The sequence below is a fragment of the Pseudopodoces humilis genome, chromosome 29, assembly GCF_049639895.1.
Source record: "Pseudopodoces humilis isolate 2021_Gansu_Grassland_sample_001 chromosome 29, ASM4963989v1, whole genome shotgun sequence".
NCBI lineage: Eukaryota > Metazoa > Chordata > Aves > Passeriformes > Paridae > Pseudopodoces > Pseudopodoces humilis.
In genome coordinates this window covers 4,065,394-4,088,514 of record NC_142228.1, presented here as the reverse complement: position 1 = coordinate 4,088,514, position 23,121 = coordinate 4,065,394, and the positions used below count along the sequence as shown (strand labels likewise).

The 23,121-nt window shown below is 53.9% G+C and overlaps 2 protein-coding genes across 3 annotated transcripts; one reads left to right on the top strand and one right to left on the bottom strand.

Moving 5' to 3' along the window:
• Nucleotides 1–327: 327 nt before the first annotated feature.
• DBF4B (DBF4B-CDC7 kinase regulatory subunit) lies at nt 328–12,932 on the bottom strand. 2 transcript variants are annotated; one of them, XM_088068137.1, is made up of 12 exons: nt 12,786–12,917; nt 11,793–11,860; nt 10,283–10,474; nt 8,898–8,948; nt 8,227–8,296; nt 7,307–7,377; nt 6,550–6,586; nt 4,616–4,658; nt 3,685–3,801; nt 3,396–3,522; nt 2,681–2,790; nt 328–2,188 (listed from the first exon to the last, which is right to left on the bottom strand). In XM_088068137.1, the coding sequence occupies exons 4-12, from the start codon at nt 8,907–8,909 to the stop codon at nt 817–819; spliced, it is 1,959 nt and encodes a 652-aa protein (XP_087924263.1). In that variant the 5' UTR covers nt 8,910–8,948; nt 10,283–10,474; nt 11,793–11,860; nt 12,786–12,917; the 3' UTR covers nt 328–816. The 2 variants fall into 2 exon arrangements, with proteins under 2 accessions (XP_087924263.1, XP_014116625.2); XM_014261150.2 differs by lacking the exon at nt 11,793–11,860 and having other exon boundaries at nt 12,786–12,932.
• A 113-nt stretch (nt 12,933–13,045) lies between these two features.
• On the top strand, nt 13,046–22,151 carry CCDC43 (coiled-coil domain containing 43). The gene is made up of 5 exons (XM_088068138.1): nt 13,046–13,432; nt 16,270–16,357; nt 18,568–18,703; nt 19,318–19,373; nt 20,732–22,151. The coding sequence occupies exons 1-5, from the start codon at nt 13,214–13,216 to the stop codon at nt 20,917–20,919; spliced, it is 687 nt and encodes a 228-aa protein (XP_087924264.1). The 5' UTR covers nt 13,046–13,213; the 3' UTR covers nt 20,920–22,151.
• The last annotated feature ends 970 nt before the right edge of the window (nt 22,152–23,121 follow it).

Here is a 23,121-nt window from a genome sequence, read left to right as displayed (position 1 = left end):
CCAGCCCAGCCCAGCCCTGACCTCCATCCCTTGGCCCCATGCCCTGGAGAGGTCTCCTAGTAGGGTCCTACTAAATGTTCTCCAGTTTCTCCACACCCCTCCTTGCTGGGTGCCACCCCTGCACTGGGTAGAACAGCTTCTTAGTGCCTGCTGACCACACTCCTCTGGCAAACCACAGCTGGGGTGATGTTCTGGGGCTGCACAAACCACTGTGCCCCCTTCATTGTGGTGCCCACAGACCCCTTCCAGCAAAGCTTCCTCCACCCAACCCCTACTGCTCTGCTCCTGCCCCCAGACACATTTCACCCACAGTAAGGCAGAGCAGGATCTCATCCTTCCATTTTATTTCAAAGTTTAAGTTTGTAAAAAAACCCCAAACAAGTTAAAACCACATGAAAATACTCAAAGACAACCCCCAGACCACATGAGGAGTACAAATCTCATCCCCATGACCCTCCTTTCCCAAGTCTTTGCAGCTCTGGGGACTATGTGAGAGGAGGAACAGGCTCTGCTCTCCCTCTGGAAGGCCAAAGAGCACACTGTTGTTGGAGGGAGACTTCCAGAGGCACTTGGAAACAGCCTGTGAGGACTTCTTAGAGTAAGCTGCTGGCTCTAAACATGGCCAGCAGAGAGGAGGGAAGATCACAGCCAAGGACAGCACAGCCACTGCATCACCATCAATTCCCAACAGGAGCTGCCCAGGCTGCTGGTGCTGTCCTCACTCTTGGATCCTGACACAGAGGGTGCCTTGGTAAATCCCTTCCCAGCCCCTACTCAGCTCCCACTGAGGGTCCAGAGAGCAGCCTGGAGGTGGTTTTAGCTGCCAAACAATGTCCCAAATATGGGGAAAGAGGCTCCTCTGGTCCCTGTGCAGCAGTTCCTGCAGTTCTTGTCCTCTGGGCCCGCCCAGGCCAGATCTGACTCCTCCAGCACGGAGCAGAGCTGAGCCGTGTACCCGCTGTCCCTCACACTGACGTGTGTCTGCTGGAGCAAGTCCCCATCCCCAGCTGGAATCCTGTGGCCCCTGGCACCCGTGAGGCTGGGGAGCAGCTGCACATCCCAGTGTGACTCCAAGGAGCTCCTGCTGAAGCCGTGAGCAGCCCCTGGGCTCTGGAGAGCAGGCGGGAGGAGGCCGGGGCTCGGCGCCCGCTCTGTGCCCTGCCTGGGGACGTCGGGAGCTCCAGGGGCTGTTTCTTCTGCTGCCCTGACACGGAGTGAGCAGCAACATCTGGCTTCAGCCACAGGCAGTGTGGGAGAGGGCAGGCAGCCAGCAGGGCAGCTGGTCCTGCTCGCTGTGCTCTCCAGACCAGGCCTGTTCCCATTCCTGGGTGTGTTGTCACTGTCCCTTCCACGCTGCTTCCCTTGGGATCTCTCCCTGCTCCAGCCATGCTTGCTGACAGTGCTGGCTGCTGCTGCCTCCCCAGGATCAAAACCTGCAGCCACAGCTCCCGGGGATCCTGGCTGGGATACAGGGTCCCCAGGGCTGTCACACAGGCACAGATCCAAAGCAAGGGAGCTGTGAGGTCTGTTGGAGAGCTCTGTGCCCAGGGGCAGGCTGCCAGCCCCCACCACACTGGGCAGGCCTGGCTCAGACACCTGCCCTGCACCCTGTGTCCCCATCCCACCTCCCACCAGCTCCATCTGCTCACCCAGAGGGGAGAGGCCAAAACCCAGCTCCAGCCTGGGCCTCTTTTGCACCTGGGAGCTCTGTCTGGAGCACAGCTGGCGCTTCCTGGAGGCAGGCTGTGCTTGGGGAGGGGGGCTGACAGACCCAGGCAGTGTATGAGGTTCAAAGGATGAAGCCATTGCCTCTCTGACAGGAGCATGAGGTCCCCAGCCCAGCTCAGGAGCCAAACCTAAACCTGAAGCCCCCAGCCCAGCCTCCCCCACGGTGCCATGGGCAGCACAGACCCCTCTGCTGGGCCCTGCTCCCCTGGGCAGCTGCAGGGAGCTGTGCTTTGACAAGCCCCCTCCTCCTCTGGGATCTCTGACCCTGTCCCTGGGCAGGCAGGGGGAACATCCCTTGGTCTTCAGGCCATGATCCAGCTCTGTATCCATTATCAGTTCCACAGTACCCTGCTCAGGCTGCTCCCCTTCCTTTCCCAGCTCTGCTGGCAGCAGCTTGATTCCTCCAGTGCTGTGTGCTTGAGGCACTACACGTTCATCTGCCAGGCAGGCCCAGGGCACCCTGAGAGGAACCATCCATCAGTTAATGCTCACCCAGCCCCAGCAACACACCCCCAGGGAGACCTCTCCTGCAGTGCAGGGTGTTTGCAGCCCTTGCCCAGGAGCAGGGAAGCAGTTTTAGCCTGCTGAGGCTCAGAACGCTGCTGCTGGCAGGGATAGGCAGCACAAGGGATCTCAGGATCTCAGCTCAGTGCCCAGGCACAGGGGGCTACAGAGCAGCATGGTTTGAGTCAGACACAGGGACAGAAGAGGTGGGCTCAGCTGCCCTTTCTGGTTTAGGAGGCACTAGGAGTCCATGGGGAGTTCCCAGGAGGAGAAAACGCATGGAAGTGCAGGAACACGTCCCATGATTTGTCTAAGCTTTGCCCGGCAGGTTACAAGTTATTCCTGCTTCAGCCTCCGATTCCCAGGCACAGGGACCCCATTCCATGAATGTGCCATGCAGCACCCTGCTGCCTTTGGGCTGCAGGAGTCCCCAGATTCCCAGACTTACTTGGCTGACCACTCCACAAAGCTGTTGGTGAGCTGGGAGATGACACGATCCACGGGGATGTACTGGGAGTTGTCCTGGGCAAACCGCCGGTGCTGGGGGCTCTGGAGATGCTGGAAGGTGGCAGAGGCCCTTTAACAACACCTAAAGCTTTGCCAGGAGGGGAATTTGCAATAACAGGCACTTCCCATAGCCTAACAGACCAGAGGGCAAAGGGACAGAGAGCCAGTGTCTGGCAGGTTTGGGAACACAGAGTGTCTGGATCCAAGAGCAGCCCACAGCCTCCCCAGCAGCAATAGAATAGAATAGAATCCACCACCAGCACCACTGTCTGCCACTAACAGCTGGGCTCTGAAAGCCCTCATGCTTGGCACCTCACAGGAGATAAAAACCTCCTCCCACCTTTTCAATCTGCCTGTGCCCCGTGGCTGCCATGGAACAGCCTCTTCATCTTGTGGATCATGTAATAGGGTGATCCTTGAGGCTCTTGCACCCCAAGAGAGGAGCATGTTGTGCTCCAACCTTCAAACCCACTGTGCTCTGACCTGCTGGGCTGGGCACACAGATATACCATGCTCCCACTCAGAGGCAGATCCTGCTGGATACAGCAATTCCTCCTGAAGGAGTTCATAGTGCTAACAGGCATGACATGATTAACAAAGCCTCTGAGTGCCCCCAATAACTCTTGCAAGGAACCAGGTCCCAGGGGAACCTTTACCTTCTGCAGCTCTTCAAAGGTCTCTTGGCAGCACTCACAAAACCCCCTCCTTTTCCTGGGCACGGTGACGTGTGTGGAGCGGGGGCTCTTCCCCCCAGCGCTGTGCAGGGCACAGCCTTCAGCAGCCCTGCAAGGGACAGCACTGGGGTCACCCTGCACAACAGCACCAGCAGCACCCAGGACAGGGCTCCTTGTGCCCACATCCAAAGGCAGGTGGTTCCCAGATCCCAGGAACCAGCAGTGAGCAGGAGTGGGGTTAAACACTTGCACAGAAGGAACTACAGCCTACCTGGCTTGGCAGGAATTGGAGAGGCTTTTCAGAGGCTCAAATGGGCTGGAGCTTTTGGGTGCCAGGAAGTTGAGGTCAGGAAAGCTTTGGAACTGGTGATGGAAGGGCTGGAATTGCCTGAAAGCAGCAGATCAGGATATCAGACTCATAGCAGTGCTGGCAAAGCTTCAGAGCTGTCCCCCTTGAGCCTGGAGGGGCTCAAGGTGCCACCTCATTTATGATGAGATGCTGCCCAGTGCTCTCCTGTGGCTGTGCCAGAGTTCCCATTTCTCACTGAAAGTGTTAAACCCAGTTCCCAGTAACAGCCCCAATGGGGTGTGTTTTGGACAGAAGGCAAGTTTGCCTGCTCAGCCCAAATTCCACCTTTTGCCCCATGGCAGAGCAGTGCAGTATTTCCAGCTACCCCACAGCACAGGAGGGTTTTGATTCCCAGACCACATTTCTCCCCTCACACTTCATTGCACGCAGACCCCAATATCTGACTCTTAATTGAGATGCCTTAAATGCTGCCTTTGGAATAATTAATTTGCCCTGTGGGTGCTGGTAGAGTTACAGACTCCTCAGAAACACCACAGGGATCAGGTCCCCTGTGCCCAAGGCTGTCATCAAGTTACAGGCCCTGACCTCCCGTGCTTCAATCTCACTCCTCACTGCCGAGGGCTTGGGTGGATTAAGTGACCTGCTGAGAATCACACATGGAATCTGAGCAAGGAAGGAAACTGCTGTCAAGCCTCATTTAACACCTTTTTTCTCCCTGACACACAAGACACCTGGATTGTTTCTCTAAACCTCTAGGAGAGAATCAACTTCCCAGTGTGGAACAGGGTCTGCACAGGAGCCAGGCTCTGCCTCATGGGCAGAACAGTCCCTGTGTGATCAGTGGAGAAACCCTAAGGTTTTAGGGTAGGATATTTAGAAAGGTCTCATTTACCTGCTCTGGTCTTCAACTTTCAGAAAAGGGGGCTTCAATTTTCCTGCCAGAGAGAAACTTGGTTAGTTTTCCTGGCCAAATTCCCTGCTTAGTTACTCATTCCTCAACAGAACTGAGCTCCAGAGCTGAGTGCATCAGAACTTCTGGCACTGGTGAATGCCAAGTGGTGGCCAAGCACAGCCAAAACAGCTCTTTAGGTGATCTTTAACAGCCCTGGCCCAAATTGTGCAGTGGGGTGAGCAAGCCCCAGGCAGCCCATCCATGGGACATTTCCATTTTTGAAAGACTATTCAGTCATCCCTTCACATATTTAATGGCTCCTCAGTCTTGCAGCCACTGCCCTAACCCCAACCCTTCTGGCCCCAACCCCAAGAATTGTCACACAAACCCCCTCACAAAGTGAGTATGAGAAGGGAACTCAGGAACTGCAGCAGCTGCTGCACTGGCTCAGAGCTCTGCAACAACTTCCAGCACCTTTCCCTCCATTCACCCTGCCTCAAGTGCAGAACCTGGCTCAGGCCAGGATGGTGATGTCAAAGCAGGAAGGGTTGCTGGAGACAAACCAAGGTTCTGCCCAGGCAAGCCTGGCACCAGGACACTACTTGAGAGCAGTGTCTGGCCTCTGCTCAGCTCCTGAGGAGGGCAAACAGCAGCTTTGCTTCCTATGGAGGCATAAAATAGATGAGAGCAGAAGAGTCTCAGTAGAGCATTGAGGGAAAAGGTTTTCAGAGCCAGGCTGGAAGGGCAGGTTCCAAGATCCCTCCTGTCCTGCAGGTATGTTCCACTCACATTACGCTCACCCTGGAAACCTGAGTCCTGATCTGGCTAAGAAACAAATAAACACCAATGTGTTCCCACAGGGCATCTGCCTGACCCTGAAACCAAGCCTCTCCTGCCTCTGAAGGGCGAGGAGTTTTGTTTTCTTGTGATCCCGGCACTCAATGCTATTTTTTCCAAAGATATTTCACCCTCCTTCCCCAGAAAGGCTGAGCCCACCTGTCCTCACCAGCCTCACCCTCTGCTTGCCTCAAATGTGCTGCTACATCACTGAAGCTGCTATTTCAGTACAGGATTAAGTTCTTCCATGCCAACACTGCCAAATGCTCATCACTTCTGAGAGAGAGGCCATGTGCAGGCCCCAGATCCAGCTCAGATGGGCGCACAGGTCCTGAGTGATCCCAGCGGTGACAAACGGCTCCGATGGCACTGCGAGACCCCAGGCCAGGCTCAGTGTGCCCAGCAGAGATCTCAGAGCTTGCAGGCACAATCTGAACATCCAACAGCTTTTTGAGCCTTTCTTCAGCACCTTCCCCCACCCCAAGCTGGGAAATAACTCCCAAGTGTCTCACACACAATCCAGGTTGGAGTCTGCTCCAAACCATTCCCAAGCGTTCGCTCTCCGACGCACGGAGTCAAACAAGTCACAGATCAACTGACATCACCAGTGCCAATTTCAGCACCACAATTGGCTCTTGTCTAATTGTAGATGAGAACCTGGCTGTTCCCCCTCCCTCCTCCCTGGGAAGCGCCATCCCCAGATCGGTGTCTCAGCAGCACATCTCAGCCCAACAGAAGTGAGTGGGCTGGGAGGAACACACTCTCCTCTGCAGGATGCATTATTCCTCAAAACCTCCTTGAAGCTGCTGGATTCAATGTGCAGCAGCACTGTTTCAGGTGCCTGGGGATTCTGGGAGCTGGCAGCAAAGGGTTTTTAGGATTTTTAAACACAGTGTGAAATCAAAGGTCCTCAGCTGTCCTGGGAGGCTGCAGCCAGACTCCAACAAGGAGTAACAGAACCCATTCAAGGGGAACTGCCTAAAGAGTTGGCATATTTTGGGACTGTCAAAGGTTTTGATGCATTTCAAATTCTAAATGAGGCTTCTCCAAGCAGCTCCACATCTGAGCATAAACAGCAGCACAACTTCCAGGCCTACCTTTGTGAATTTTGGATCTGGAGGCAGGGCATTTCATCTAGAGAAAAAAGGGACATATTCAGCATGGGAGCAGCACAAGCAGAGCTGCAGTTACTGATCCCAGAGGAGCAGCAGCCTCACCCACCACTTTGGAGCTCCTGTACCACCTAGAGCACCTCCCCTCATTTTGTCTCCCAAGTTACCCAGGGTTAGTTGAAATAAAACAGAAAGGCTGCCACACCCTGGCCTTACATCTCACCTTCCCCCTGACCTCTCCAATGCATTAACCAATCCTTTGGTGGGCCAGTACACCAGCCACATCATCATCTCACTTTGCCTTGCTTGTGTGTTTGGTTTTTGCTTTCCCTACTAAATCATCTTTATCTCAATTCATAAGAGAATTTTCACTTTCTCACTTTTTCTCTCCCACTTCACTCCCCATCCCAGGGGGATGCCGGAGGGTGGCTGTGTGGGGCTGAGTTGCCACCTGGGGTTAAACAGTGACCCTTAGTCCCTTAGGGTCAAAGTCAGTATTAGCTGTGCTATGGATGCTGATATTTACCAATAGCTGCCTCATCCTCATCTGGATTTACCCCCAACTTTATAAAAGGAAAAATTCTTCGAATTTTTTCATCTCCATCAACTGACACAAGCACCAGATTGGATCCAGCACCCCCTGACTGAAGTTCAGTCCCCCTCACTGGCACTGAAGTTGCTACAACAACTGTTCAAAGCTGCCCAGGAACCCTGAACTCCTGAAATAGGCTGCAGTTGTTACCTCTGTCTTCTGGCACTGCTTCCTTGCTCCCGAGATGGCTCGCAGCAGCTGCTGGGCATAGGACAACATTTCTGTGCAGGTGGGATGTCAAAGAGACAAAGCTCAGCCAGGGAAAGGAGCTGTTCCCCTCACACTGTGGCACACCCCCAATAGCACTGGGAAAAGCTGGAGCCTGCAGCCCCTGACAGAGCATCTCCCCCAGGGATTAGTTCAAGATGAAGCCAAGAGAACATTTTGAGGGACAGCCTCCCCTGTTTGCCCTCTAGCAGAGCTGGAGGCTGCTGGGGCTCTGCAGGAAGGAGACACTGGCAGGAGCTCTGCAGAACACAGAGCAGAGTCCGGGGTCTGGCAGCCCCAGAGGCCGAGCAGAGCCCAGGGACAGGATCCAGACAGGCTCAGGCACAGCTGTATGTCACTGTCATCAGACACTCAGGAACCTTTTACTCCAGACCTATTATTAGTACCAGAGTTCCACCATCTGTCTTTCCCATCACCCCCTCCCCATCCATCATGGGGATGGGAAGTGCCTCCCAGAACAGGTCCTCAAACACCAGCACTTCCTAATTAAACCCGACCAAATCCTGCCCTTATCATGATTGTACTACCAGGTTAATTAGTAAAAATGGTCTTTTTGGAACAATTTGATGTACTGACCAAGATATTGACATTTCCTAATGTTCCACCTTCAGTACATTACAATGTACCCTGTGTTTGCTGTGGCAAATGTGACAGTGGCACGTTCTGTACACACAAATCTGGTGTTTGAGGGCAGACCTGGCCTTGGCCAGGATGGCATCACTCCAGGATATTTGTTTGCAATTTCTTCCTTCTGTTCCACTCTCCTTACATCACTTCTGCTCCACCTGTCTCCAAAATCCCCCATTACCAGCAGCCTCCTTGCCCCCCACAGTGAAGGATACCATCCACATGCAGGATCTGGACTCCCCACAGGCGAGCGTTGGCGAGGATGCTGCTGCCACTGCAGGTGTCCTGTACAGAGAGGTTTGGCAAAGCACAGCTCAAAGCACAGCCACGTGCAGCTCTAAACTGAGCTGAGGGCCCTTCCTGCTGCCCAACTGACACAGCACTGCATGGCTCTTATTAAAACCAGGGCACAGCAGTAAAGGATCGAACTCATGCTTTATCTATCCCAAATTAACAGGGCAAATGTTTCATCCCTGCTACAGCATGAGCTTCTAAGTGGGCACTGAGATTTATCTGGCCACTTGTGACCTCAGGGAAAGGACTGCAGGGGAGCCTTTTGCCCCAGCTACATTACTTTAGTTCTTAGGCTAAAAATTCATCTAACAACAGGCCTTGTGTCAATAATTCTCTTGTGTTGAGCACCCAGATGGCTGGGACAGGCCTTAGAGGTACAACACCAGATGACACGGCTCCATAAATAGCAGTGACCAGGAGCACTACACAACATTCTGCAGGTCACAAGCAACTGCTTTGTGCCTTTCCCAGCCCCAGGATCTGTTCTGTCAGCAGGGCAGGGGCTCTGCAGGAAGGCTGGCACTGCTTCTGCTCTGCTCAGCAGAACTCTGAGCACACCCAGCCCCAGCAGAGCCCGTCCAAAGCTGCTCACCTGGTTCTTCATGGCCTTGTGCAGCAGCTCCTTCCCCCGGCTCAGCAGCGCCTGTGGAGAGAGGAAACACAAACAGGTCATGGCAAAGAGCTGGAGAACATCAATCCCTGGGGATCCCCACACTCTGCTGGGCTCATCTCTGCCAGTGGAGAGAGCCTTTCCAGGGAAGGCAAACTGCAGAGAGGACCACTCAACTGCACCAGCCAAGGCTTGGAATTATCGACCAGCAGTGAAATGAAGGCTCCAGAGTGAGCCAAGAGGAAGCAGCAATTTACCTTGGAAACTGCCTGCTGTGTCATGGAATTGTTCAGGCTAGAAAAGCTCTGTAAGGTCAGGCAGTCCAACCCTGCCCCAGCATGGCCAAGGTCACCACTGACCCACGTCCTCAGGTGCCACAACCACAGTTTTTAAACCCCTCCAGGGATGGGGACCCCACCACTGCCCTGGGCAGCTGTGCCAGGGCTGGACAACCTTTTTCATGAAGGAGTTTTCCCTAACATCCAATCTAAACCTGCCCAGCACAACTTGAGATTGTTTCCTCTTGTCCACCACTTGTAACCCAGGAGAAGTGACCAAGCCTCATCTGGCTACAACCTCCTGTCAGGGAGTTGTAGACACATCAGGTCCCCCGAGCCTCCTGTTCTCCAGGCATTCCAGCAAGCTGGCCAGGGTTAAGAACATCCTGGGAACTGAGCCTTATTTTCAAGCCAATGGTCTCAGCAGATTGGTTCAGCACTTGGTAAGACAAAGGACAGTCCTGGGAGCCAGGACAGGGACAAAAACTGGGAGAAATCTCTGCAGCTCAGGTTTCCCACTGCAGGTGCTGAAGCTCAAGCTGGCAGAGATTCCCCAGGCCTGGACTGGGGCAGCTGCCTTTCCCCAGTCACAGCTTCCAGCAGACACCACGTTCAAGGTGGGATGTTGGAGTTTGACCACAAGCATTTGTGAGCAGAAAGCCCAGCTCCAACAGCCAAATGGGACCAGGAGAAGCCCCTTCCTGCAGGAGGCTCCCATGGATCTCCTCCCAGGGTACAAGGGCCTTGCCCTGTGTCTGTGAGTACCCAGAGACTGCAATGGTTTTCTCTGGCCTACATTTCTCTGGCTTTTCTCACCACACTCCTGCCTGTTCCCTCAGGAGGCCAGCCAAGGCCTCCACCTCCTCTGCCATTCCAGATTTCCTTGATTACAGCCCAAAGCTGTGACATGCATGTTTGAGTAGACAGTGATGGCAGACACAAGGAACAAGAGTATGAATAGGAACAGCCAGGGAAACAGGAATAAAACACACAGAATATTTGCTCACAGCAGGCACAACTCCACCTTCCAAAACCGGCCCCAGATTCTACCCTACAGACCCCTTGGGCCAAAACCTTTGTAGCTCTTACAGTGTAGGGTGGCTTCTGGCGAGGTCTGGCTGGGTTCCCTTTGGGGGCAGCAGGCACTGAGCTGCTGCATTTTGTGCCTTCTGCAGTTGGGCTGCTCAGCTTCTCCTCCCGAGCCCTGGCCTGGCCCCGCTTGGCCTCTCTGTTGCTGGACACCACGCAGGTGACTTCTTTGCTGAGGAAGCTTTCGGTCACCTGCAGAGAGACAGAACAGAGCAGCTCTGCAAGTGTCTGAGCCTGAGCTGACAGACCCCTGCTAAACAAAGCTACTGCCCCTGGCTCAACCCTCACACAGTGAGGGGCTGCTGGAAGCAACCACATTCCTTCTTTCATTCCTTACTGCCGTCCCCAAGAGGAGGAGGTCCTGTGATGCCCTAGAGATTCACTGCAAGTAGTCACCAGAACCTCAGACCCAGACATCCACAACTCTGCCACCACCACCTACTCCTCACACAGTGCTTTCAAAAAAACCCAGCAGCTGAGGAAAAGGCCCTGGACTCCATGGATCAGCCTGGAGGAGCTCTGTCCCCAGGAGAACATAACAAGTTTTACAAAAATAAAGGAGAAGGCGAATAACTGGGCAAGCAGCTCCACAGATAACAGGGCAGGAGGGAACCAGAGAGATGAGACACATACACACACCTTTGCACAGGAGCTACCAGGCCAAGAAGAGGTGGAAACCCAAAAGTTGTTTGGAATACAATACAAATGGAATTGTAAGCCAAAAATGACTTGGCTTCTCAGAATCTGTGCAGGAGGAGAGGATCACAGGGCACAGGTGCGAAGCCCTTAGGAAGATCTGGGCAGCCCAAAATCACAGCTGCTGAACAGGCTGGTTCTGCTCCATTGCAGAATCCCTGTAGGTGGAGATTCCCAAACCATGACGTGGTTGTGAAGTGCTACAAGGGTCACTGCAGGCTGTGCTGCAAGCACAGAAGAGGAAATCACAACTCCCCCTTCCAAATAACACTGCAGACTATCACCAGCCCCGTGCCAAGTTCACGGTGCCACATGCAAGCCCAAGGCCAGAGGATGTCCTTACCTGTGCCCTGAACTACACACAGAACCTGGGCTTGGATATTGCTGCCAAAGAGCTGCTTTACAGACAGTGGCTGTGCTGTAGTTCAGCATCTCTACAGAAACAAGAGGAATGAGAGCTCCACTGCCAGGGGACCTCATGTCAGACAGGGAGGGCCAGGATGGTGTTTGATAGGAACCAAATGAAAGGTCAAAGTCTAAAATTATTTCCAAATAACACAGCAGCTGCATAGAGAAGTAACTGTCTGCTGGGAGTACTGGGTTCTCAGACTTGAGGATGCCCAGCTAGGAAAGAGATGTCCCAAGTGTGGGTGGCACATCCAGCGGAGGGCAGGGAGAAACCAGCAAGTTCAGGGTGAAGATGTAATTAATGAAAGAGAAAACAGTGCAAGTCACCTTCCCCACCCTGTCTGTGCAGCCAACACCTGATCAGGGCTGAAGGGATGCAGCATCAGCAAGAATTAAAACATTTTACCCGTGTGTACGTTGTAGGATTTAAGTTTTGAGGTTACATGAGATGATCATCTTGGAGAGGTTAAAGAGCTTGAAAACAAATAGCAACAACTGTTAGAATCAAACTGTGCACAAGAATAATGAGACTGAAAGATCTGACTGAACAACAGGTACAACCCTATGCTCAGCTCCAGCTTGAGGGACTGAGGTGATGCTACTTTTTGGCGCGTTTTGGGACAGGATATAAGGAATTGATGAGGAATATCAGCAGCAAGGAAGCCTGGAGGCCATGAAGGATGCCACAGGGATCCACCCAAATAACAGCATCCCAGGGAAAAGGGTCCAGATGGCTTTTCTGTGAAAACCATGAAAAAAGCACACAGCTCTATGACAATAACCTTGGCTGGCATTTCCCTACTTTACCCTATGTTGAATTCCATTTAGAAGTCCCACAACTTTCCAAAATAATTAAACTGCCACGGGCTGTTGTCAGCGATGAGGGGGAACTACACACAGTTACAACCACCTGGAGAACGTGCCCCTGGCCAGGCAAACCAAGGTGATGGGGCAGCCATGACCACACAACAGCTGATCCATCAGCTCTGGGAGGGGCCCGGCAGTGGCAGCCAGTTCCCAGCCCCTGGGAAGCGCTCCCAGGACGAAGTGAGCATCACCCCTGCCTGGAAGCACCTCCATGGCCGGGGAGCTGCTCCCACGCTGGTCAGCAGCGCTGGCCGGGCCAGGCAGCCGGGAAGCAGCTGCAGTGTGGGGAGGGAAAGGCCGGAGCCAGGGACCCCGAGGGGCCGGGGGCGGCCTCCAGCAGCCCCCCAGGGCTCCGGCTGCCGGGGGGCCCGGGGAGAGAACCGGCTCACCGGAAAATCTGGAAACATTAAGAAAATGAGCTAAGACAGAAAAGGGGGACGGGGCCCCCAAGACACCCCCTAGATCCTCCCCACTACCAGGGACCCCCCGGCCCGGGCCCCTCCCAGCCCTCAGGCCCCCGGGCCGCGCTCACCCCACCGAGCCGCCCGATGGCCTCCGCCAGGTCTCGGGCGCTGCGGCCGCTCGGCAGGTCCAGGTAGAAGGACTGTCCGCGGAGGGGCCGAGGGGAGGCTGTGCCCGCCATGGTCCTGCCCGGAGCTCGGAGCCGCCGGGAGCCCGCCGCCGCTCGGCCGTGTTTAAATTCCGCCGCCCGCCCCGCCCCGCACGGCGGCCGCGCAGGGACGCGCGGCTCCCCGCCAAACCGCTCTGCGGAGAAAGGAGAAGCTGTGCCAAGGGCGCAGGTGGCGCAGGGGACACACGGGGCACACCGAGCACACCGGGCAACCCGCCCGGTCCCGCCGCTCCCGTCCGGGCACGGCCACACCGACCCCGACCCCGCTCCCGCCGGTGCCACAATTTTGTCCCGCCGCGGCCGCCGTCCCCCCGCTCTGAAGGCCCAAGATGGCGGCGCCCGGCGGGGCGGGCGCGGCCCCGATCCCGATCCCGGCCCCCGTCCTGCTCCCGGAGCCGCCGCCGTTCCCGGCCTGGCTCGCAGCGCGGCTGGACGCGCTGGGGCTGGACCGTGCCGTTTACGGCGCCTACATCGAGGGTCTGCTGCGGGAGGAGGAGAGTGACGAGGAGCGGCTGGAGGCGCTGCGGGCCGTCCTGGCCGCCTGCCTGGTGAGGGGCGGGGGTCCCTCCGCGGCCCCCGGGCGAGCGGGGTCTCGCCGTCCGCCCCGCGCCCATGAACGCGCCGTGCTCCCGCCGGGGCTTCCTGCAGCGAGCAAGGCACCGGCGGCTCCGTGGGTGCGGGGGGACAGGCGGGGCGGCTCCCCGGAGCCCTGGGGTGCATCACCCCCTTCCCGAGGCGGATCAGCCCCTTCCCGGAGCGGGCTCCCCCCTTTCTGGAAGGACACACACCTCCAGGGGCTTTTTTACCCCCATCCCCGACCCTTGCGGCGTTTTCGCTGCTTGTTTGGGGCTGTTGTTGTCTGGGGAGGGGTTTTGGGCCAGGTTGGGGGCTGATGGAGGCTCTGGCCCGTGCTGGGGAAGGGGCTGTTCGTGGGGATCCCCTTGGTTTGTGTGCAGCGCTCAGGGCTCACCGCGAGCTGGGCAGCGCCAGGGGGGTTCCAGAAGGGACTTTGAATAGTAAATCCTCTGGCAGGAGTGTGTTGGGCGGTGCTCTCGTGCCTCACACACGCGTTTGTCTGTCAGGAATCGTCCAGCTGGGGCTGGGACGGACGGGAACAGCCGCGGGTGAGCCTGGAGGATGGGCAGGACATGCCTCTGCTCTGCCAGATTGCTGGGAGCCAGGAGAGTGCAGGGAGGGATTTCTCTTCGCTAATCTTCCTTGTGTTATTTTTACAGTATCTGTGTCTCGGGGTTTTTCATAAATGGATGTTTCATAGTTTAAAATGTTAAATCATGAGTGGTGCTGGTGTTGGTAGCTGTCTGCTCAGTGGTTGTCGCTGATTTCCTCCCAAAATGTGTGGGAGCACAAAACTCAGAGGGACTGGGTGGGTACAATCAGCGATCACAGGCATGACAGCATTCCTTCTGTACCCTGACTGTACCACTCCAGATGGGTTTCCTAAAAGTCAGAGCACCCTCCCCTGCCGTCCCTGTCCCCTGCCCACCCTGGGGCACAGCAGCGAGCTTCTTCAGCTGTGGCAGAGCAGCTTTGGGCCTAAAAGAGCTGGAGAAGCAAACGGTGCATCCTGAGGGAGGGAGCCAGGTGTCTTTGCAAAGTGCTGCTCTGCAGTAGTCGAGGTTAATTAATCACCCTGTAATTACCAGACTTCATCCCATCCCCATCACTGTGCCTGGCCCTCTCCAGGCCTGGGAAGTGTGTCCTGTGTGAGCAGGGCTGGCTGGCCCTGCCACTGATATTCCCTTTCCTGACAGTCTGGTTTTCTGCTGTTTCCCCTTTCCTGCTCAGTGCTGAGTTCCTCTCTGTGGTGCTGCTGCCAGGACTGAGCAGCTCTGGGGTTCCCATGTCCTGTGAGCCCAGGGCTGCCCCAGTCACACCACGGCCTTTTCCTTCTCTGCCACAGCCATGTTGAGCCTCATTTGCAGTTTCTGGCTCAGTTTGATTTTTCTGCCATTCCTCTAAAATATTTTTGTCTCTTGAACCCTCAGACTTTGTAATTACTCTTTGTAGTCTGTTCATTTTTAATTTCTTTTTTGTTTCTTTATTTTTAGACTATGTGTTTATTTCTGTATTGCTTGAAACAGTGTTTTATTTGGTGGATTTCAGGCTTTTCTTGCCAAGTCTCTTCTCCTAGTTCCATACACAAATTACAGGGGATTTTTTTTTGTGTTCACTTGTTTGTATTTTACAAACCTTATTAAAATAAGGTGGCATCTCAGGTGACATCTGCTCTCATGTCCATGGTTCCTCAGTCCTGATCATATCTTACACTAGTGAGTTTATTCAGATGCCACAGTTTCTAATCAAGAAACTTAAAATCTAGTTTTATTTCTGTCCAGTTTTTCCCTTTTAAGCCAGACAGAATCTGCCTCACTTGTATTTTCCATGGTTAATTTTTCTCTGTATTTACTGAATTCCAAACCAACATCATTTCTTGTTTGTTTGGAAATATTTGGTGGTGGCCTCTGAGGTCTGTGATCTCCCATCAGTGGTGTTTGGCTCTCCCACATTCTATGGAGCAAATGCAAATCAGCTCCAAGACGTTCAGCACCTTTAAGTAACAAATTTAAGCAGGGGAGAAGAACACCTGCAGAAGCACAGCTGGAGAGAGGAGTGAGAACCTGTGAGAGGAACAGCTCTGTGGGGTCAGTGGAGAAGGAGGAGCAGGAGCTGCTCCAGACACCGTGGCTGAGATTCCTGAGATTCTGTGGGGAAGGCCATGGTGAGGCAGCTGTGCCCCTGCAGCCCCTGGAGATGCACTTTGGGGCAGAGATTCACCTGCAGCCCCTGGAGGAGCCCCTGCTGGAGCAGGGGGATGTGTCCCTCTGCCACTTCTAAGTCGTGTTTAATGTTCCAGGCAGGTCAAAGGGGACCAGAATGTCCCTGATGGTGGGAGGTGATGGATCTCAGCACCACCACAGTGGTTCCAGCTCTGCACTGGCCCTGACCCTTTATCCCATGTCATTTATTCCCTTTCGTGAGCTTGATGTGGAGTGGCACTGAGTCATTTCCCTGTGGCCTTGCTCAGGAAGAGGGAGGATGCTGGGAGGAGGCTTTGGGAGCAAAGATCCCCGATGGCCTCCTGGCTGCGGGCAGGGCCGTGGCTCCTGCACAGGCACCGTGGTGAAACCCACGTGTGTCAGAGCTGTTCATGTGTGCAGTGACCAGACACGGTGTGGTTGTGTCATCCCACAGAAACCAGAGCCCTGTGTGTGTTTAACAAGTAGATTTGGGGTGAAAAGCTGTATTCCTGAGCTGACTGCTGGGCTGCAGATCCTTTGTAGCTGCTGCTTTTCCTGTCTGACTGGTGCTGGTTTGAAGCAGTCAACTCTGTTCCAAGTCTGAGGAGTCTCTTTTCCCTTACTAGGAAGAAGATCTCTTGAATGATGTGTGCAGGGAAGTTGTGGAGAGGTGGTCTGACTCCCAGGTCGTTGATGCCAAAGAGGAGAAAGAAGGTAGGGTGCTGTGCCTTGGGGTGCTCAGTGTGGGGTGACCTGCAGGGCCTCACCTCAACAGGAACTTTGTGTTTGTCCTGGTAGGACTTGAACCAACACTGCCCCGTGGCTGCAGGTGTGACCTGCCTCTCATTCCACTGCTGATTCACCTGGCATGGGGCTGAGCACTTTGGGCTGCCCCAGCATTTGCTGCTCCTTGGGTTCATCATCCTGCAGGGGAAAAGCTTTTTTCTGTTTGTTTTCTTGTTTGTGGGGATTTTTTCCTTCTGTTGTAGTTTTCTGGTCTGACATTGGGTTTTTTTTTTGTGGTGGTTGTTTGGTTTGGGTTTTTTTGGTTTTTTTTGGGGGGTTGTGTGTGTGGTTTTCGTGTTTTTTTTTTTTTTTTGTATATACATATATATATATATATATATATATATATTTTTTTTTTTTTTTTTTTTTCTATATGATTTTTTTCCTGATGAGATGATCAGTAAGGTCCAACCCAAACCATTCTGTGGTTTCTTCAGAAACCTTTCCCAACACGTCTCTGTTTCCCAACAGGCTGCCTCTGTTCAGTTCTGGCACTGCAGCTGTTATTGTATAGAAACCTGTGCTGCTTCTGTCTGTGCCAGTCAGGAAAGGAGCTGGTTTGTACAACTGCAGCTGCCCCTGTGGAGAGCTGGGCTCACCTCACACATGCCTCTGTATTTCCTCATTCAACATTTTCCCTTACAATTCTCCTTTTTTCCCATAAATGCTAACTGGAGGAAGCTCTGTGAGGCTGCTGATAAACTGTCACTGCTCCTTCCCCAGCCCCAAACAGCCCCACTGTCCCTGTGTCCCCTCCCTGAATCCATCCCTTGTCCTCAGCTGGGAGCCAAGACCTCTCCTTGTCCTTGTTCACTGGAGAGGTTTGTCCTGTGCAGGGCTCTGGATGCAGTGGAGCTCCCTGTGCTGGGAGGATTTGTGGTTCAAGCAAGGATCAGTGACATTGCAGTGGCACAGACCTGACAGGAGACAGTGGAATGTCCCTTTGGGCTAAATCCTGCTTTTTGTTTGCTTTGCATTTTCTTGGTGCCTCTGGTTGCAAACAGCACATGGTCAGTGCCCAGTGTCACCCAGGAATGGCTCTGGCAGCAAGTCCCTTGTCACTGGATCAGCCCCAGCATCCCCCTCTCCCTCACCCCCTGCATGGACACAGCAGCTCAGTGGCTTTCCCCAAAAATCCTGGAAGTCTCTTCTTGGCCTGACCTTGCCTTTGTCTGGGGACAGGGAGAAGTTAATGCTGTTCCATGCATTAAATGAAATAAATTTCTCCTGGGGACAAGTGACTGGGATTGCTGGAGCTGCTGCTGGGCTTCTGCTCCTGCCAGTGCTCACCCACAGGGATTTTTCTTGTTATAAAAAGGCAGCACAGTGTGTCTGGGTTCATGGAATTCCAGGGTGAAATTATTTCACTGGGATTCCATAAAATGATAAATTCCCTCTGAAGTGTGTATCCACTCAGAATAACAGAGTCCTGAGGATAAGTGATTAACAGACTAAAATAAAATTGGTGTCAAAACCCAGATGACATTTTAGGAAATGGGTAGTGGAATTTCAGTGTTAAAAGGTAAATCAGCTGTTGGTTTCTCTTGGAAAGAAAGGGAGAGCATGGAACTGATCCCTCACTTCAGGTTTTCCTTTGGAATTTCTCTTTGATGGGGGTTAAGTACATCCTTAAATAAACTTACTAAGCTGCTTTGAAGCAGAAAAGAATATGATTTGGAGTCAAATGGATTTTCATTAGCCAGAGCCTGACTGATTCCAGTTCCATTGAAACTTCCAGTGAAACTTCCCTTACTCCAGGAGTGACAGTGTCTGGTGGTGGCTGGGTGCAGCACAGGAAATTCCTTCTCGGAGGGAGAACTGGTGTCACATCAGGGTGTCAGCCCCATACCGGCCCTAGCCAGCCCCAAGGTGGCTCCTCAGCAGCGCCATCTATCCCGGATCCCAGCTGGAATTCCCCAAAGCAGCTGGCTTTGACAGCACCACTACTGCCCTTGGGAAAAGCTCAGGGGATGTTTTTAGGTGGGACATCTCCCTTTGGGTGGGTGCATTTCCCCCAGGACAATGTCCCTGCAGGACATGGGGTGGCTGGAGCTGCAGAGGGAGGAGGCAGTGAGTGACACCAGGGGCTCGGTGGCTGTGTCTGCGGGGGGCTGACACTGTCATTCCTCTCCTGGCAGATGAGGTCCAGGCCATCACCAGCATGATGGAGAAGCAGGCCAGGATAGTGGTGAAGCCCAAGGAGGTGTCCCAGGAGGAGAAGCAGAGGAAGGCTGCACTCCTGGCCCAGTATGCCAACGTGACCGACGAGGAGGAATATCCTTTTCCTGCACTGCTCGGGGCTGAGGGGCAACACGTGTTCTAAACCTTCTCAAAGAACAACACCCTACCAGCTTTGCAGGGCCTGGTGGGGAGAGCTGGGGAAGCTTTGCAGTCTTCCTTCACAATAAAATAACTGCCATGGATAAAGTACGGGAGCTCCTCGTTGTGGAGTACTGAAGCAGATTCTCCTGGCAGGGTGTTTGTCCCCACCAGCTGTGACGCTTTGCCCAGCCTGGGTGTGTGGCAGGAGAGCAGTGAATGCCCTTGTCCCTCAGCAGCTGGTGCTGAGTTTCTCTCTTGCTTTCCCAGGAGAAATTTGCTGAAATAATCCTTTACAGAGAAAGTGTGGAGTGGGAGGGTTAGAAGTTAACTCTTTGTGGTGCTGAAAAAATGAGCTTTTCCCTGCTCAGCAGAGTGAATCGTAGGCAACCACATCTGGCTCTGGAGCAGCAGGAGCTGAGGGTGGGAGCTGTGCATACCTTGTCTGTGAGAGTCCAGCTGCTTCTTCCTGGCTTTATAAGGCTGTTATTTGAGGTGTTTTGAGTGAAGTGTGGCTGTACAGAAGCACAAGTTCATTACTGATGTCTGTGTTTCCTTAATTCTCTCACTGGTGGGGATGAACAGGATGGATCAACGACAGCAGTAAATATTGGATCAGAAAAATGTATCCTTTGAATTCCTGGTGACTCAGGCTGTTTGTCAGGCAGGCAAGCCTCCATGGTGAATTTCCCATCCTTGTCTCACTGTGCTGGTCTCCCTGTTTCTTTAGGGCCACCTTTTAAGTTTGGGGATTGTTTTTTCTCTCTGTGTACCCTGACCATGCTCACAGTGACAGGTCCATGGGCTCTGTGCACAGCTCTCACACCAACCCTGCCACTCGTTTTCTTCTTCTCCCCTCTTTCTCTCTTCCACCTTTTTGCAGCTTCATAGAACATACTTATTGATAAGGACAATGCTCCCACAACATCAGGGTAGTGTTAACTGGTGTCCAGAGAGGGAAATGGAAAGAATGAAGCTTGGCAGGCTGTGGTGCAGCTGAACACTCAGGGTGGGCAGGACTAAGGGGCCTGTATCTGTCTCAGAACTGGGACCCTTGAGCTCCCAGCTGGCAAATTGAAGATGGAAGCAGATTTTATCACATAATATGCAATGTAAATTATTCTTGTCCCTACATTAGGGACATGCATGCACCTATCTGTCTGCACAAACACACAGGCATGTACATGTATGTATGTGTTCAGACATGTCACACACAGCTGCACTGAGCCCACTTGAGGCTTTACCCTGTGTGTTTGCTTCCTTTCAGGTTTGTAGAGGTTTGACATGTATTCCTACACATCAGTCTTAAGAACCAGTAGGCAACCTCATTTTTCTAGGAAAAAAACTTAAAATCACTAAGGTTGGAAAAGCCCTCTCACATTGAGTCCAACCATTCCCCATCACTGCCAAGGCCACCACTGACCTGTGCTCCCAAGTGCCACATCTGCATGGCTTTTAAATCCCTCAGGGATGGGACTCCACCGCTGCCCTGGGTAGTCTGTGCCAGTGCCTGGCCACCCTTTCCAGGAAGTAGTTTTTCCAGTATCCAGCCTAAACCTCCCCTGGCATAACTTGAGGCTGTGTTTCCTCTTGTCCTGTCTCTGTTCCCTGGGAGCATAGCCCAACCTCCACCTGGCTGCACCCTCCTGTCAGGGAGTTGTGCAGAGTGAAAAGGTCCCTCCTGAGCCTCCTTTTCTCCAGGCTGAGCCCCCCCAGCTCCCTCTGCCACTCCTCATCAGACTTGTGCTCCAGACCCTTCCTTCTCTAGGAGTTAGTGTTTTTTCAACCTGACTGCTCTTTCTGGAAAAGCAATCAGAGATTCTTTCTCCTTTCTATATTCTTCATTCCCCAGTTCCTTACCTGCCTGGTGAGGAAATAGGGAGTCAGAAGGTGAAGAGGGAGGTAGAACAAACTTCCCATGTGCCACAGGCACCGTCCCACGCGACCTCAGCCCGAGTGTCGTTGGCCCTTAGCCCACCCCAGCGCTGTTCCGAAACACCAACGTGGAGGATGTCCTGAATGCCAGGAAGCTGGAGCGGGAGCTGCTGCGGGATGAATTCCAGAAGAAGAAAGAGCAGGATAAACTGCAGCGGGAGAAGGACAAGCTGGCCAAGCAGGAGCGGAAGGAGAAGGAGAAGAAACGAACACAGAAGGGCGAGCGGAAGCGGTAGCTGGTGATTTCCAGCTGGACTCTCAAAGGATAAAATTAATTCTGAATACGGTGTGTGTTTAAAAAGCAGCAAGAATTCCAGGCACGTGGCTGGGAGCTATTCTTGGGAAGTGTTGCCTTTTTTTTTTCTTTTTCTTTTTTTTTTGTTTTGTTCTATAGCAGAACAGAATCTCTGAGCAGCTCCTGGACTCTGTGTGCCCTGTGCTTGTGGTGTCAGTGTCCCAGTCAGTGCTCGTGGCCAGTGTCTGTACCAAAGAAGGGTGAAGTGATTATGTCCATGTTGTTAAATTGATTCATTTTTATGTCTGACCACCTGGGAGCAGAGCACGGTGTAGGAGCAGCCCCTGCACTGGCCATGGTTAGATCTGAGCCTGTCCTGCCATGGGCCAGGCTGCCCCAGGGCACGCATGGATTCATTTACACAAGCCTTGAAAAACACCTTTGCAAATCCCTGTTTGCACTGCTGAGGCCAACGCTCCAGCCCTGCTCGGGCTGGGCTGGGGGAGCAGGGCTGGAGCTGAGCTCAGCACAGGGCAGTGCTGGGCTGCAGCAGGAGTGAGATGTGTGAAATAGAAAGGGTCTGCGGTGATGTGACTGCATCACCTGTGGGCTGTGAGTGAGGGAAACACCGCCCGGGTGCAGTGCAGGAGCATTGGCCTCAGCAGCAGCAAACCAAGCTCCTAATGCAGTTTTAAGACTCAAGATAGCTGGAAAATGATGCTCCCTGATGTTCTGTGAGGTGATCATGGACTGTTACTTCCACGGCTCTTGCCAGGCTGAAGCTCTGAAGCTGGTTTGGCACAAGCAGGGTGAGCTGGGGATGCGCTGGGGTCACTGCCTGTTGGGCACAGCTGCCATCAGGAACTGCAGTGCTCTTCCTGAATGCTCCTCATCCCCCACAGGGTTCATCCTTGCTGCTCCTGCCTTTTTTGTGATGGTGTTGCTCACTGGGGAAGGAGAACACTAATCCTGTGAACTGAGGGGGAAGGAGGGCCTGTGAGAGGAATGGGTGTGCCTGGGCTCTGTGCTGCAGCACGCTCTGGTGCCTGTTTGCTGTGAGGTGACCTGTGCTGAGCTCCTGTGCTCCTGCACTCCAAGGGTGCCTGACCCAGCATCGCTTTCAGCACTGCTCTGACTCCAGGGCCAGGCCTCCCCCTCAGGCCACTGCTGTGTGTGTGAGCCTCCAACTGCTTTGTCTTTGGACTTGAATAATAAATATTGATTGGCCAAGAAGTTGCTTCCTCTGAGTGATGTTGCCATTCATGATGGCAGTGCCAGTGGTGTGTTCTTGCTGGCCCCTTTCCCAGCAGCAGCATTTCTGAAGGCTCACCTGTTGCTGCCTTGGTGCAGATTCAACTTCATTCATGCTTTGCTTCTCAGGGCTGTGGTGCCCTCCTTTCCTGGGAGCTGACCCAGCTGTGCTGCTCCCCAAGGTTCTCTTCCCAGCCTGGCCCTGGTACACTGTGGCCATTCCTGGTTGGAGCATCGTATTTCAGGTGGCTCAGGCAGCTGCCAGGGTGTGGGACTGAGGTGGAACAGGGCAGGGAGGAGCTGTTGAGGGAGGCGGTTGTCACTCAGCCCCAGCACCACGGGCCAGCTCTCACTCCCTCTAGTGCCCTGGAGCCCTGTGCACCAGCCCTGGGCTGAGGCTGGCTCTTCCTGGGCCTGAGGCAGCCCTGGCCACCTGTGGGGCTCAGGGGCAGCACAGGTCATTTCCCCTCCTGCTGGCACCCCACTTGCAGCAGCTACTGCCCATCTTTGTCAGCCTAAGTGGCTTTACCCGAGCTCTGTGACCTGGCACTGAACTGCCCAGCCCCTGGCTTCCAAGGAAAATGCAAGCTGAGGGCTGGAGCTGCCCCACCTGACCTGCAGGGGCACGGCCCACCTGAGCCTGTCACAGCCTCCTGAGACCTTTGGTTGAGAGGGTCCAGGGAAGGGCAGCATTCACCTCCTCGGGAGAAGAGGCCCTGAGTCCTCTCTGCCCACTGCTGTGCCCCAGAGCCTGTCCAGGAGCATGAGGCTACACCATGTGTGCACATCCATAGGAGTCTGTGTGGATGCAAGAAGGACACAGCCACACACACGGTGAGCACTGGCTCCCACAGCCCTGCAGGTCCCTCTGCAGGTACCACTGCCCTCTGCACTCCCAACCAGGCTCAACTGCAGCTGGGCTGCTGTGTCTGTCTGGCCAAGCCTTGCTCTG